General features: G+C 42.5%; 1 protein-coding gene across 1 annotated transcript in view; it reads right to left on the reverse strand.

Moving 5' to 3' along the window:
- tenm4 (teneurin transmembrane protein 4) overlaps nt 1-17,469 on the reverse strand; it is a 191,243-nt gene that overhangs the window by 125,342 nt on the left and 48,432 nt on the right. Inside the window, exons 3-4 of the mRNA XM_086164949.1 lie at nt 13,520-13,796; nt 13,121-13,393 (exon numbers count right to left, since the gene is read on the reverse strand). Coding sequence (XP_086021075.1) covers nt 13,121-13,393; nt 13,520-13,742 — 496 coding nt within the window. The 5' untranslated portion in view covers nt 13,743-13,796. The remainder of the gene's footprint in view (nt 1-13,120; nt 13,394-13,519; nt 13,797-17,469) is intronic.

Genomic DNA, 17,469 nt, shown 5'->3' on the forward strand with positions numbered 1-17,469 from the left:
GGCAGGGGGTGTGGATGTAGCTAGTTGGGGCCAGTAGGTTTGGCTAGTGTTGGGCAGTAGTTGTGACTTGTTGGGGCCAGTTGGTTTGGCTAGTTGGGGGCAGTGGGTGCGGCTAGTCAGCACATAAACCTGTGCGTGTGCGAGGGTAACAATCCTGAACCAAACTCAGTCGCTGCCAATCAAACACAATGGATTCTTTGGGCGTGTGCTGCAACATGGGCCGCCGGCAGCCAATGAGAAAGAGGAAGGAACGAAGAATTGCGAGGGCCGACGAAGCCAAACTGGACTACAATAATGGGGGATTCACGCAGCATGGCCGCACTAGCAGAGGCAGCCATGTTTGTTTACGCTAAAAAACGTGGCTCGCTCTCGTGATGCGTTCGTTTGACCCCAGTTGGTTCGACCAATCATCAGTGAAGAAACCTGCTTTGATCGGAGGGTCGGCGTGACCTCCGAGTCTGGCCGACATCCGCAACCACGGCAACGGTCGAGGACGAGGAAGGGAAGGGGTTTGTTGACGCAGCTCCGGTGTGACCTGCTTTTAAAAAGCCGGCAATTAGCCGGGCCGAGATAAAGACTCCTGATTCGAAGAGCGGCGGACAAACCTTCGGGAGGCTGCCGGAAAAAAAAATGAAAACTCCAAATCTCGCGTCCCGAGTCGCTTTCCAGTTTTTTCACCACAATTAGCCACGTGCCGTCCCAGAGTTTAGCGCTGTAGGTGGGCGGGGAAGGGAAGGGGGGGGGGGTTCACTCAATTCATGCAAATCCAAAACAAGTCAGGACGCCGTGAATAATTAACGCCGTGACGCGGCTGCGTTTTTTTTTTTTCCTGTTTTTCCAACGGATTAGCTTTTACTCCTCCGCAGAAGAGCAGCCGAGGTGGTGAGACGGCTGCTGCCTGTATCCAGGATTTTCCCGCCGATTCCGTGCACGTGCACGCGCGCCGTGCGTCACGCAGACGCCGGAATATCCACGGCACCTGGACTTAATCCGCGGGAGTTTTTAATTATTTCCTGTCTCGAGCGGTTCGACGACGCACTCTGACCTTTTTCGCCCCCCCCGCCCTCCATTCCAGATGCTAATTGCTTTGACGAGAGCGAAAATGGCGGTCGGGAGCGTTACATAATTACGTCCAGATAAGGGGAGAAAGAGAGACACTCTGCTCCACTCAATTACTGGGATTAGTTCTTCTTCGGTGTAAAGAGTCGTATGACCACTGGTTTCCACCTGCTCAGCACTTCCGGGTGAAATGAGAAAGCGTCTGCCGTGGAGAGGCGGGAGATCCCACGTTCGCAGAGGACCTTGAACGCATCACCGTACAATTTGACATAAGTTAATTGAGGTTTTTATGCGATTCGCTGTTTTTTTTTTTTTTTTTTTTTTTTTTTTTTTTAAAGAATGATAATCATCTCGTTGATGAAATGTCAAGGTAATTTACTGACAAATATTATGGTGGCACTTCTGCATTTCCGCTGATTCAATAATAATAATAATAATAATAATAATAATAATAATAATAATAATAACTGACTGTTTTATCAATAACTCAACCAAAAAAAAAAAAACGCATCACCGTACAATTTGACATAAGTTAATTGAGGTTTTTATGCGATTTGCTGTTTTGTTTTTTTTTGTTTGTTTTTTTTTAAAGAATGATAATCATCTCATTGATGAAATGTCAAGGTAATTTACTGACAAATATGATGGTGGCACTTCTGCATTTCCGCTGATTCAAGAATAATAATAAAAATAATAATAATAATAATAATAATAACTGACTGTTTTATCAATAACTCAACCAAAAAAAAAAAACGCATCACCGTACAATTTGACATAAGTTATTTGAGGTTTTTATGTGATTCGCTGTTTTGTTTTTTTTTTTGTTTTTTTTTAAAGAATAATAATCATCTTGTTGATGAAATGTCAAGGTAATTTACTGACAAGTATTATGGTGGCGCTTCTGCATTTCCGCTGATTCAAGAATAATAATAATAATAATAATAAAAATAATAATAACTGACTGTTTTATCAATAACTCAACCAAAAAAAAAACCCATCACCGTACAATTTGACATAAGTTAATTGAGGTTTTTATGCGATTCGCTGTTTTTTTGTTTTTTTTTAAAGAATAATAACCATCTCGTTGATGAAATGTCAAGGTAATTTACTGACAAATATTATGGTGGCACTTCTGCATTTCCGCTGATTCAAGAATAATAACAATAATAATAATAATAATAACTGACTGTTTTATCAATAACTCAACCAAAAAAAAAAAAAAAATGATGAATGAAAAAAAAAATTGGAAAACATGCAATTCAAGGCATAAACTTGATCGGAGCAGCCAGAAATAGAACGCAAGAAGTAGAAATAAAACTGAAGGTGACCCTCTCTCACACACACACACACACACACACACACACACACTAAATCTCCTCTCCAATGAACTCATCTTCCTGTATTGACAAATTCTTCGCAACTTCAAACTTTACATTTCCTTCCCGTTGCATTTTAAACCCCACATGTGGGGAAATATCCGAGGTGTGTGTTTTAGTGTGTGGGGGTATTTCCGAGGTGTGTGTGTGTGTGTGTGTGTGTGTGTGTTTTTGTGTGTGTGTGTGGGGGAGGGGGGGTTCTGAGACCGGCTTTTCAATGAAACCTCCCCGCTCAGGCGAAGGGGGGCCTCATTTTGAGCCATTTCAGGATTTGAGCTGCGCCGCCCCTGAGCCGCGGCGTTAAGTCGGGCCCCCGACGAGCGCTGGAGTCGGGGGGTGTTTGGGTTTTGGGGGGGTCGCTGGCAGGAAGAGGGCATGCGGCGCCGCTGATAACGGCCCAAAACTGTCCGCCAGGGCCGCCAAACCCTCCAAATTAGCCCGCAAATGAGCCAGAGGATATCGCCGCTAATCCTCGATCTGACTCTGCCAGAAAGTAACAAAACAAACAAATAAAAAAAAAAACAACAACAAATAAACAACCTCCGGAGAAGAGCGGGGAGGAGACGGCCGGCGAGCCGCGGAAGAGCGGAGGCGTCAGACATGACCGCGATACTTACTGAGAGCAGAAGGTCAGGAAAGAACGATCGCCGTCATGACGGGAAACAACAACAACAACAACAACGGTTTCCCAAAAAGCCATTAGACGGTTCTCTTCTGCCTCTTTTCCAGCACGACGCGTCACCTGAGCTGCGACGCGCAAAACAAAACAAATACAAAGCTAAACTTTGGCTCCGACTGTTTGATATCGTTTGGTTCGGAGCGTTTCGAGCGTCAGTTTCATTTCATTTATTGGTTTATTAGGACGGCGTACGACTACATTAAGCACAGAGGCAGAGATGTTTGTACCAGATTGTAGCTCATAGCTAATTTCCATCTGTGGTTCATCTGTGGTTATACAAATGTAAAACTGTACAAATAGACAATATATACAAAATATACCAATAGACAATAAAATAACTATACAATATACAAACAGGCAATAAAATAAGTATTTTGCAAGTTGAAAGTGCAATCTATAATGTGATGTAATATAGTGTTCATCTTTGCAGATCGGTGGTTGATATATTTTTTTTTGGTATAGATGTATTTTTTCAGGGTTCTGTAGAAAAAAATAAGCAAATGAAAAAAATATGTTAAGGTATTAATACATGAATAAATTCCAAAAAATAACATCATTCTATTTTTGCCTCATTGTTTCGTGGCAAAAAAGGAAAAAATTCCAGCAGAAGAAAAAAAGAAAAAAAGCAAACAGGAAGTGTATGTTTACATTTACATGCAGCTGCTTGAACAATACTTAAACTGTAGTTAGAACCAAGAAATGTTTTCATTTATTTATATTTTTCTTTTATTTTCAATGTATATTTACTCATTTTTTTCATCTTTTTTTTTTTTTTAGTTTAGCTTCAAACTACATCCATACAGATTCGCCCCGTCATTTCGCCTGAAGACACCGGACAGGAGTCCGTCGCTCGTCGTCACGAACAAAACCTAAAATGACTAGCATTTTAAATTATTTTTTTCTGTTGCGAACTTCACATTTTACATAGAAAAGATGTAAAAATGGCGCAATTTAAACTCTTTCGTCATCGGTTTGGGGCGTCTGAAAAAAAACGCCCGCTGCACGCACAGGTGTGGGCTGGTAAAGGAATGAAAGGGTGTGTGTGTGTGTGTGTGTGTGTGTGTGTGTGCGCACACAGCCCCCAGCTCTGCAAGTGCAAAGGAAATGTGACTTGAGCCAAAAATAACAACAGAGGATAAACGTGAACAAAGGTGTTCTTTCTTCTTTTTCCCTTTTTTTTTTTTAAATTCCACGACGCTTGACTATCACCGCCGCTCGCACCGCCCGCCCTCCTCCATCGCCGCCGCCGCCGCCGCATCAGGTTCAAACCGGCGAATGAGTCTCCTCCTTTCAAGGCCGCTCCGCCTTGAGGAGCCGTGACATTTTCCGCGGGGAACACCTGTCCCCGGCAGACAGTCGTCACCATGGCGTCGTGTTCAAAGACGCCGTAACAGAGCGCCACCCCGGAGCGCTTAACCTCAATCTTTCAACGGTTCAAAGTTTCCCCCGATCTTAAGCCTCGCCGACGAGCGTCTGATCCGGGCGGCGGCGGCGGGAGGAAAGGGGAGGAGGGGTTCCTGTTCTGGTTCTCCGCCATACGGTCGAGCGACCGCGCCGCTTCCCGCCGCTGGTTAGTTCAAGTTAGCGACAAAGCGAGCGAAGACGGAGGTCACACGGAGTACGAGTGTGCGCGGTACTCGCTAACTGCTGGTTAAGAAGTACCTTGACAGATGTAAGTACTGAGCGGCGCACCTGGCGAGGGTTTTGTTCTCTTTTATTTACATTTTTTTTATCCATCTGTTATCTATTGCCCTCTCAAATGTAGAAACATTCAGCCTCTCATTTGAACGTCACATGATGTAATCCAACCAATCAGCTTATTGCGTCATTCAGAGACGCACAACCATTCGTCCGTCTTCTGCCGCTTATCCTCCAAGCTTTTCTTATTTTTATCTTTGTATAATTATATATATATTTGGCGTTGTATAAAAAGCAATTCTTATACCTATATTTTATCATCGTATCATATTATGTATTATTGTGATGGGAAGAGGTGATCTGCACTTTATGCAGCTGTATGAATAAAGCCTTTATAAAAAGAATAATAATACTACTAATAATGATTTTTATTATTTTTATTATCAATGTTGCTGTTGTAATAATTCGTACTAATAGTAGCAGTAGTAATAGTAACAATAGTGGTGCTAATAGTGGTATTAGTGCCGTGATTTGTACTTTGTACTTGCCATTTTGCCTTGTTTTTACTTTATTTTCACTTTATTTTAAGCGCATTACATGTTTAGCAATGTCAACCCAAGCAAATTCCTTATAGCTATAAAATTACTCGATGAATAAAACAATTCCGGACTATAAGCCACTGTTTTTTTTCCACGCGCTTTGAACTCTGGGGCTTAAACAACAATGCGGCTAATTTATGGATTTTTGATTTTTTTTTTTTTTTAGCCAAACATTTAGCCTCGTCTCCTCGGACCCATGAAATTCTGAGGCCGATCAGCTGGAGGAGGATGGACTTTTCCTGATGTTTATTATTCATCTTTTTCATCAGCCATGTTGCAGTCAATGTTTGGAAAAAAAAAAAAAGCCTTTCCAGTACATATTTGTGGATGTTACCAGTATGTATTTAATTAAATGTTTCTATGAAAGTAGCTCATGTTGCACCCCCGACTCATACACAAGCCTATAAATGCACACGTAGATTTATTTATTTTTTGGCCGGTGCGGCTTATATTCAGGTGCGCCTAATAGTAAAGAAATGACAGTAGTATTGGCTGCTTCTTGGATATTTCTATTAAAAATTAGCCTGCGGGGCTTTGACTAATTCCTGTCTGATTTATTCATTCAATTTGTTTTCTCTGCAGACAGCATTACATAACTTTCATCCATATGTCTATAAGTATACACTGTTTAATAAACCAAATCAGGCTAGAATAACAACACTGACCCTCAAAACGATGAAACGAATAAAACTCCATCCCTTCTAGGTTTCCATTTCCAAGTTTATATATATATGTGTGTGTGTGTGTGAGTGTAAACAACAAGCCGTGATGGTACATAGCAGAGGACGAGACGCGTAACACACTTTCTGCCAAAGCCTCATAAATTATTTCACACTGCAGGGGTTACGACGAGCACTTCTCTCTTTTTTTGGCGATGAGGTCTTGTTGTAATAACTGTCTAATTACAGCGCCGCAACAAACTGAGGGTCCTATTTTGCCGATTTCAAATTCCAGAAACCAATCAAATCCCACACAGCTTTACTTTACAGAAAAAAAAAATACAATGAAATTTGCTTCATCATGGCCTCGGTGCTTGGCAGTTCTACCTGTTTGAAGTTTCCGCTTAAAAACTCCACCACTTATTTTGTGTCGAGGGGGTTTGGCTGTGATTTGAATTTATCATTTATTTAATCTGTTTTTTTTTCATTTATTCATTTTTTCAGCCGTCATGTTTACCCTGGACCAAAGCAGATCTTATTGACACATACAAACCCACTCATTCATATGTTAAATAAAGATTTATAATCATTCACCCTCTCCATTCTCATTATATATGGATACATATAGAATGATCCATATGTTAAATCGATATCTATATATATAATCATCCATATGTAATATAAATATATATGATCATTCACCCACCCATATGTGTGATATAGAGATGTATTATCATTCACACATTATATATAGATATATATAGAATGATCCATGTGTTATATTGATATCTATATATATATACAATTATCCATATGTTGTAAAGAGATATATAATCATTCACCCTCTCATTCATACATTATATAGATATATATAATTGTACATATGTTATATAGATATATAATTCACTCTCTCATTCACACATCATATGTAGATATATAATTATTCATGTGGCATATGTAGCTATATAATCATTCACGTGTTAAATACAGATATATAATCGTTCATCCTCTCATTCACAAGTTATGTATGGATTTATAATTATTCACCTGATACATATACATTTATAATAATCTAGCTGTCATGATCTTATGCTATGTAGGGATATATATATCATCCACACGCTCATTCATACATTATATATAGATATATACTGTATATTCATCCATATTATATAGAGATATATAATAATTCAGTCTCTCATTCATATATAGATTTATAATCATTCATCTTCTCATTCATACATTATGTATATATATATATACAATCCTCCATATGTTATATAAAGATATATAACTTACCGTTTCATTCACACATAATATATAGATTTATAATAATTCAGTCGTCATTATCTCATTATTTATAGATATATAATCATTCATATGATGTATACAGATAAATAATCATTTATCCTCTCGTACACGTGTTATACATAGATTTATAATCATTCCCAAGTTACACAGCAATATATAATCATTCTGCCATCATGTTCAGGTGTTATATAATCATCGACACGTCATATCCAGACGTGCAACCATTCACCCACGTTCATCGTTCGTCCCCTTAAAGAAAAAATCCCAAACCGCCGCCACCGACGCGCTCCAGCCGACGAGGCTGTTCTTGGATTTACAAGCGTAATGAGCGTCGGCCGCTCGCCGCCGGCGTTCGGCGCCTGATGTCGGTTTTAGTCTTAATAACAAATCCGGCGGCTTGGAGTCAAGGACGTTTCCAAGGATTACAGGCTTTTTTCCTTTTTTCGGAGTTTACAAGCAAACAGCGCATTGTTGTTGTTGTTTATTTAATGTTTTTTTTTTTTTAGATGAGAAAGCGTCCCCTAGAGCGCTGCCTGATAGCTAATGCTATCCCCGCCTGGTTTACGCATAATTGCAAAGATGCTTAAGGATAATAATGAAGGGATTAATGCTTGGCTAGTTTTGTTGTTAAACACCAAAATATGGTTCCGGTTAATTGAATCATAATTAAACGAAAATATAGTCGGGAAAAAAAAAAGATTAAAAAATCCAAATGTCACTTTCTCTTGTGGATTTTTAATAATAATAGTTTTATAGGGGTTCAAAAAAAGTCATTTAAACACAGAGATAAAGGTCGGGGTTGATTTGCACACAGCGAAAAAATTATTTTAGCCTTACTCTTGATATAAGCTATCAAATAAGGCAAGTTATTCATATTAACAGTATATTGTGTTATTGTTATTGTTACAAAATTAAACTCGGCGTGGAAGGGGAGGCTGTAAGCAGACTTGCATCTACTTGCTGGATGTATTTTCTTGTGAAATCGTCCAAAAGTCCTTAGCAACCGTCCCTCTCCATCCTGCTGCATCTCCTTACCAACAAGAGGCTGCAGAGACGCCTTCGATTATGTGCTGAAAATTAACGGCCGTGCAGAATTATGAACCGCCAGCTAACCTCTGCGTTGCACAAAAATCCCCGAGTGTGTGTGTATGTGTGTGTGTGTGTGTGTGTGTTTGCGTGAAAACAGTAGGAGTCTGATTGTCTGTCTGGGTGATGCTTCATTCTGCTTTTCATGCTAAAAAAGAAAGATACCTGCTAATCAATTTAGCCGGCTAACGCCTGCTGCACCTACTGCTGCGACTAAAGCGACACTTGTTTGTTTTTTTTGTTTTTTGTTTTTTTTTTTGGTCCAAAGAACCGCATCACAGATTCGCTGCGCCGGCGTGCACGCTAATCATTCCCGCCCGCCTCTTTGTCCGCTGCATAATGAGACCCGGTAATGTTTACTGAATTAAGCGTGTTTTCAAAGTGCGGGGATGTTTTGGGCCCGGCGGCGATGCAATAATAACGGCGGCGGCTCCTTTTGTTTCCAGACCTTTAAGAATATGAAACAAAATCATGTTATGCCGTTTGTCTGGATCTTTCAAAATAAGTGCATTTGCTTTCAGCAGATCTGAGCTTTGAGAATTATTAATCCAAAGTCTATTAAAAATCATATCTAGATATAAGAACAGAAAACAAATGTAATATAATGATACGCTGTGTGTATTGCAAAACACACACACACTGCTTGATTTCTATTCTTATAATTCCTTAGGTTTAAAATTATCTCAGTGGAATAAAAAACAACAAGGTTAATTTGAAATTTCTTCTTTGATACATATATATATGTATATGCAACATTCATACACACACACACACACAATTTAATTTCTTTCTTTAAAGATTTGAAATTTATGTTTTAAAGTCAGTTCTCTAGAAAACATGTTAGATCTGCCTCCTGTCTTTCCGTCAATGTCACTGTTTACATAAACATATATATATATATATACATATACACATTTACCCGTATCTATATAAATGAATGTGAGTGTGTTTATATATTTGTGTGTGTATATATATATATATATATATATGTGTGTATTTATATATAACTTGTTTGAAATGTTTTCCACTGGATCTAAATCTAAAGGTATATTATATAGACTTTAATATTTATATCTATAGAATAAATATATCATATATGTGTGTATAAACACATCATTTCGTTTCTATATTTGTATTTTGTTGAAATACAGAGTTGTTGAAAACTTGTTATAGTATTTTATTCTGAAAAACCTTACATATCTATATGTATGTACATATATGTATATATGTGTGTGTATATATATATATGCATACACACACACACACACACACACACATATACATATATATGATGTGTGTAAATATATATATAAACATATTTTCGCTATGTTTATACAATTTTCTACAATTATTTATTATTGTTATATTTTTCTTGTAACTCTGGCACAACAAATTCCTTCAGCATAAATAAAGTTATTTTTATTCTTATTCTTATGTTCTATAGATGCATATATATATATATATATACATACATACACTTATTCTTTCTGACCTACTTCATTGCCTATAAGCAAAATCATTGCTGTTTAGCGATTCATTTCACATCTCATATTTCCTCGCAATCACGTGGTTGAATCGGGCTTCCGGTTCCGTCGCCCGGGAAACGACCATGACGACAACAGCCGTGAAAGACTTCAACGACGGTCGGATAAATGTAAATAATTCCGACGAGAGGATCGCGAACCCCCGATGAAGCCGTCATGATTGCCGATGCAGACGGCGTGATTCTCCCCGCGTCCTTTCCACTCTTTCGAAACACGAATCCCGATCTGCGAATCCACGGGCCGACTGAAGCCCAGCTCCTGAGGCGGATTCGCCCTGAAGCGGCGCCGCCGGGAACCGGGATCCGACTCCAGCGATATTTAAATATACCCCCGAAATCCTTTGCTTTTCCGCGATGCGTCCCCGCTGCAGTTTTAGAATGATAATATTTGAAAGTGAGCCTTGCAAAAGGGACGCTCTTCTGCGGCGGCGCCGGATCCAGGCTCGGCTCCACCGCCGGATCAATATGGACTACAACTCCCAGGGGGACGGAGTCAGGGGGAAAAGCAAAATCGGTACATGGATGTCCACCCACTGGAACTAATTTCGTCCACGGGAAAAAAAAAACAAAACAAAACAAAACACCCCCTACTATCACGTGGCGGATATTCAATCTCGGCCGCCTCCAACGCCATGGTAACGGAGGGAGCCGCCATTGCGGCGCGTATCTGGATGATCTGAAAGCGGGTCGCCGGCCCGCGGTGACTCAGCAGTCCTGTGCTGCTAGGAGGGGGGGGGGTGTTTCTGTAACACACACACACACACACACACACACACACGTCCTTGCATAGAGGAGTGCATCATAACAGCACACACATACACACACAGCTAGTGACCGTGCATGAACGATACACGCCATTCAGTCACAACAACACACCGCTTGTCTTCCTCGCCATCGCCGCCGCCGTCTTTTTCCCCACCGCGCGAAACCCCGGAGTTTCAGACAGAAGAGCGAGGAGGTTTAATTAAAGAGGTGGCGGAGCGTCTGAAGGGATAAATAACTAAAACCGCTTCGCTAAGAATCGTCTCTCGCTGCAGCGGAGGTGGCGGGAGGAGATGCTAACACAAATTAAACGGCAGCTAGCCACTGCAACCGACCATTAGCAGTTAGCTGCTAGCATGTCTGAGCAGCCTCGGCTCTCAAATTTGGATTTCCTGCCGTCAACCGACCCTGTGAAGAGTACTTGCGTAATTCCCGTCGACATGGCAACGGCATCTCGGAGCAGTCGTTGCTAACGTGGAGGACACGCTAGAAGTAATAGACAAAAGAGCAGGTAGCTGCGCTAACAGCCAGCCGTTTGTCCTCCATGTTTGTTTACCCTGTGAACCGCCGCTCTCGTGATGCGTTCAGGTGTCTTCAGTTAATTCCGCGATCGTGTCTTGTGTGATTCCTCGTCAGGGGTTAAACGTCTGACCCGCGCTCTTTCAATCCTAATAAAGAAACCTGCTGAAGCCAGCAGGTCAGCGTGAACTCTGGGGCTTTTCAACATGGGTAACCACGGCAACAGCTGCGTAATGTGACCTCATCCTCGGGAAGAAAAACTAAAAACTCACATATGAGTTAAAGCAGAAAAGACATTCAATAATTTGACGATACTGATATATCTATATATTTTCCTTTATTTTTGACAGTTTGTCTGAATATGATTGTCTCATTAATTTTGTTGTCTGATTTTATATTATTATCATTCTATCATGTATCATTCTTTAATATTATTCTAGAAATTTTAACTGATTTAACGGAAACGTCAACAAAAAATCAAATTAAAATTTGAAAAATGGAATGAAAATAAAAGCAAAAATAAAAACAATGATTGGCTCAATAATTTTATTGTCTGGTTTCATATTATTATCATTTTATCATGTATTATTATTTAATATTATTCTAGAAAATTTAACTTATTTAACGGAAACGTCAACAAAAAATCGAATTAAAATGTGAAAAATTGAATGAAATGGAAGCAAAAATAAAAATAAAAATAAAAATAAAAATAAAAATAAAAATAAAAATAAAAATAAAAATAAAAATAAAGGATAAAAAGTAATCATTGTAGTATGTGACTGCATTTTCAGCACCTTTCTCGTTGTGCAGGTTGAAGAGAATCCCCGGCGGGTTCTTTTGTTGTTTTTTTTTTTGTTTGGAAGCGGATTCTTTATCACACCTGAAATATGATTCAAAAACTGCCGTTGCTTATTTGCATGCATTAAGTCCAGGGTCAGGCGAGTCACACGTGAGGAGGGGAAGGAACTGCCCGGCGGGTTGAATACATTAAGGCAGAGTAAATGGTTTGTTGATTTAAAGAGATCCGAGCGGGCGTGCACACACACACCAGCGCGCCCGTTCCGCGGATTTTAATTAACTTGCCATATATAAATTGCATGTTATCGGGCATTACTGAATTAAACGCCGAATACAAGAAGCACTCTCTGCTCGAGTGAGCGGAATAAAAAGCCGCCCGGAATCTCGACCGGGTCTCGCAGATGTGGCGTGATGTGAGGACGCGGTGGCGTTACCGCCGTTCAAGGAGAACGTCTTTAATTATGCAGGATACGGCCGGTTTCCGCGTCCTCCAGAGGGCCGTCCCGTGCCATCACCCCGCCCCCGTCATCCTGAGCGTACGGATCGCCCTGCCAAGAATCATCCCGTGCAATAAGACGGCTTCGACTTATACTAGCTTAGCCGGAAAACGGTCACGACTGCGAAAGATAACGCCGCGCTGGACTTGTGTCCATTTTGGATTCAACCCGAAGCCTAAGCCGGGACCTCCGCCGCGCAAAGGTGTCGGCCTGGTAATGAAGAAAAGCATATTTTGTCCGACGGTGGCCTGCAAAGCAAGATAATCCGCCGATGGACGCCGCTGCTGCTTTTGGTTCCTTCTTGGTTTCGGACCTTCTGAGCGGGGCGCTCCTTCCAGAGCCAGAGAGCGAAACGGCGCCCAAAAAAAAAAAGAAAATTTGAATGCGCCAAAGAGGGAATTGTAAGAGATTTAAAAACCCTAATAAGTCTGTAAACCTCGGTGGCCCGCGGATTAGAACGTGCACAATCCAATTCTGGGACTCCTCCAGCTCGGAGAGGCCAAACAAACCGCAAAGACCTCGACAAATAAACGCGCGGTGAAAACACCGCCGACGTCCGATCCCGATTGAAATCGAAAACCGACGGGATCCTACCGTTTTCCGTGTTCTCGTGCTCGGTGTCGGTGAGGGTCAGGTTGGAGTTGGCCCGGCTGGAGAGGCAAGAGCTGCGTCCCGATTTGGTGTTCGCGCGGCCCCACAGCCGGACGGCGTGCTCCGGGGACACCACGCCGTCCGTCTCCGTGTCGGCGTCCGAGCCCACGCTGACGGAGTAGTCGCGATGCGGCATCCCCAGGTCCGACCGATACGTGGCGATGTGGGCGGGCAGGGCTTCGCCGAAGCCGAGGTCGCGCAGGGAGAAGTCCGCCCCTGCGTCCGAGCGACACAAACACACTCATCAGGGCGGCGATATCCTGGCTTCGAGGTCGCATAACCGACTTTTAACATCGGATATATACAAACAGCAAGTACACGGATGCTATTGCTAACGCTAACCTTGCCGGCCGAACTCGTCGGCCTCGTGGTGGACCATGTCCTTGACGCGGCCGCCGTAGGTCATCCTGGACTCGTGGTCGAAGGCCTTCAGCGTCTCGGTGGAGCTGTAGGACTTGGGGTTGGGTTTGCCGTCCTCGCTGTCGGCCGAGGAGCTGGTGTAGCGGCGCTCGGCGTCCTGCCGGGCGGTGAGCGAGCGGTAGGGCCTGCGCTCCTTCACCTCCATGGCCGCCTCCGCGCTCTGATTTCGAGGGCTACCTTGCCGGGTTACTCTGGGATTCTGTTGAGGAGAGGGGGGGGAAAAAGTGAAAAACGACTCCGACTTTTATTTGCTTTTAATTTTTCTTGCTGTTTTTTAATGGCGTTAGAAGCGTCTGGTGACGGGAACTGGTGCCGCGACCAGCGGGAGCGAGCGTTGCCTCAGCGGGAGCGAGTCACGCCTGCAAATGCAAATTCAACCGCGCGGCGCCTTCGTGCCTTAAGTTCTTTGGAAAGTAAAACTTAATTCGAGATGAGATTTCCCGGGGGCGGCAAACGCTTCCGCCTCGCAGCGAGGAGGTTCACCGCTCCATCCTGTATGGAGGCTCCATGCCCTCCCTGCGTGGGCGCCATGGTTCCTCACGCACCCCAAAAACATGCAGGAGGTTCATTGGAGACCATGCATTGCACAGAAGAGTGAATGGTTGTTCGCCTCTGCATGATGTTGGCATGACAGGGTGAATGGTTGCATGCAGGAAGTAGCTTATTATTATGTCTTCAACGCCGTCCTGTGATTGACCGGTCCGGGATGTAGATTTTGCCCTCCCGATCTTAAGTGCAGAGTATAGAGAATGAATGAATGAATGAATGAATGAATGAAGCGTGACGGCAGCGTGGTGGTTAGTGCTCAACCTCACAGCACCAAGGACCCTAGTTTGTTTCTGTATGTTTGTATTTTCCCCCCTTGTCTGAGTGGGTTTCCTCCAGTGGTGTGCCGTTAGGGGCTGCAAGGCCTTCTCTGCTGGCCTAAAAAAAAATCTGAATCGCAGACTGATTTTAATTACAATTGAATCTTAATTATATTTTGAATCTCGGATCTGTTTAAATAATTCCAAATGGTCCGTCTGCTTCCTTTCATAGCTTTTTCCTTGACTGTGCTGCTTCCAGACGTGTATTTTCATTGAACAAACAGCATTTAACCAATCAAATTTCAGCTGTTATTTGTTGCCAGGCAGGGTCAAAGTCAAAGAAATCTGCCTGGAGTCCAGCAGAATCCCATCAACAGGTGCTCTGGCAAAAAGTAAATGTCGATGATAATGTTGCTTCAACCAATTAGATTTTAAGTTGTGACACCAAAGCCTTCTAGAAGGCTACGCTAACGTCAGTGTGCCGCACGCCTTTTGACTGGATCGTCAGAGAGCGTACTAGCCAGGCTACATCTGTAGCAAGCTGCATGAACACAATTATAGTTTGTGCAAAACTTTCCAGGAGGGAAACCGGAGTGGATCTAGAAGCTCGTGAGCAAGTGCGCAGGAAAACACAGCTGCACAACGAAAAGGTGAAGAAAAATAGGGAAATCTTCAAAAGACTGACAGTTTTATAGCCATATAGCAGTTATTAAGGAAACAAAGCAAATGGCGAAAGTTAGAGGACAAACTCGAACAGCTGGTTGTTGAACGGAGAGCGGCAAGTAGAGGCGTCTCGACAGTCACTATTCGAGTGAAGGCGACAGCGCTAGCTAGCAACATGAACATCAATGAATTTAGAGGCGGTCCTTCTTGGTGCTTTCGCTTTATGAAACCTTTTGAACTGTGACAAACGGAGTTGGAAATAAATTGTTTTCAACGAAGGCGGCGCAAATACCGGTAAGAGCTACTTGTACATTAGGTACCGTATTGTGAAAGAACTAACTTGTTTTGGGAGTGAACAGAGTTGTCAGAACGTCAGTTTGTGTTCTATTAATAAAGTTTGACTTACTTATCTGACTGTTTTGTTGACGTTCCCTTTATTGCAGCTCCATTTAGTGGATGCATAACGCAACCTCAGCCAATACTGTAGTTTCTATTCTATCCTCCTTGTAATTTGGTGCGCCTTATATATGATTTTTTCTTTAAAATAGGCCATTCATTGAAGGTGCGCCTTATAATCCAGTGCGCCTTATAGTGCGGAAAATGCGGTAGTTAATAATAATAATAATTCTATGCAAAACTTCACATATCGGGTCGTAGCCTGGGGCGCACGGGGGGCCGGAAATCCCATCGCCGCGGAAACGGTGTAAAACAATCACAACGATTATCAGCCTTTAACTTCCGCCGATGAGAAAGTCTCACACCGCCGATCGATGATGGGGATATTAAAAGCGGCATCAATCTCTCTCTTTCACACACACACACACACACATTTGAATAAGCGACTTGGAAAATAAATAAATCCAAAAAAAAAAAAAAAAAAAAAAAAAAGGAAGCACATCGGTGACTGCACACAAAATACCAGGAAAGGATTTAATAAAAGCGCCGCAGCAAATCTCGCACCTATAAAGTTTACAGTGCGAGTCGCCCACAAATATTCGGCTTTACGCGTCGCGGCGGAGGCGGCCCGCGGCGCCCGGCGGCGTGGCAGGTGTCCTCCCGTGAGTTGTGGTGTTTATAAGTTGCAAATCATCGTCGGTCTGCGGGAGGGGAGGAAAATAAATAAATAAAAAGCGTAGGGCGGGCAAACAAATCCGAGGGAGCCGCTCGCCCGGAGATGATTAAACTCCGAAATGTTAAACCGCGGCGGCGGGGAGTCAACAGACGGCGGTTACGGCGGCGTGACCCCGGATGGCGGGAGGGACACGAGAACGCGCTTTGCAGATCCGTCGCTTTGCAGAGGCGACATTTGACGCATCACGGAGGGGGGCGGGAGGGGGGCGACAAGGCGAGGCCACGCCGTTTCAAAGATATCGAGCGGGATTAGCAAAATGTCAATGCGGCTGCAAACTTGATTAAAGGCTCGCCGGATGTTTACCTTCGGCTTAATTTGGGGGAACGCGGAGAGTTAGCCGGACGCATATCGCAGCGGGTTTAAAAACAAATTTTTACGAGTCGGCGGGTAACAAGAGCCACGGAACAGTCAAGAATTATTCCCATTCAGCCATATTTGCACCCGCCCCCCTGGAGGAGGAGGAGGAGGGGCTTTATTTGAACACCAATGTTTGGTCCGGGAGGAGGAGGAGGCTTTTTGTTTGTATTGACAGCTGAAAAGATCCTGGTGATTAATGACTCGGGGGGCTCAATACCAGGACCCCCCCCCCACTCCCACCCCGCCGTTCGGCCATGAGAGCCCTTCAACTGCCCCCTTCCACCCACGCAACTCCTCGCTAATTCTTATTTATCTTTGTTTTTTCAGGACGCCGCGCCGACGCAAACAACGTCCATCTGCGTCTCAATGTGAGTGGATAAAATGCATGGAAAAGTCAGTAAATTGCATTGTATTATATACTATATACTGACTTTTTCATGCATTTTCATCCACTTTATTTTCTCACCTGCAAGCATCGACTCTCTCCGTTCAAACAACATATACACTGCTCAAAAAAATAAAGGGAACACTTAAAAAACACATCCTAGATCTAAATGAATGAAATATTCTTATGAAATACTTTGCTCTTTACACAGTTGAATGTGCTGACAACAAAATCACACAAAAATGATCAATGGAAATCAATTGTATCAACCCATGGAGGTCTGGATTAGAAATCACACTCAAAATTAAAGTGTAAAAACAAACTCCAGGCTGATCCAACTTTGATGTAATGTCCTTAAAACAAGTCAAAATGAATCTGTGTTGCTTCCTGAGTGGACACTATGATTTCACACAAGTGTGATTGACTTGGAGTTACATTGTGTTGTTCAAGTGTTCCCTTTATTTTTTTGAGCAGTATATTTATGCATTTGTTATAATGTTATGTTATATTGTTTTGCACCTCAATACCA

The sequence above is a fragment of the Fistularia commersonii genome, chromosome 18, assembly GCF_037954325.1.
Source record: "Fistularia commersonii isolate RoL2024-O1a breed Wild chromosome 18, RoL_Fcom_v1.0, whole genome shotgun sequence".
NCBI lineage: Eukaryota > Metazoa > Chordata > Actinopteri > Syngnathiformes > Fistulariidae > Fistularia > Fistularia commersonii.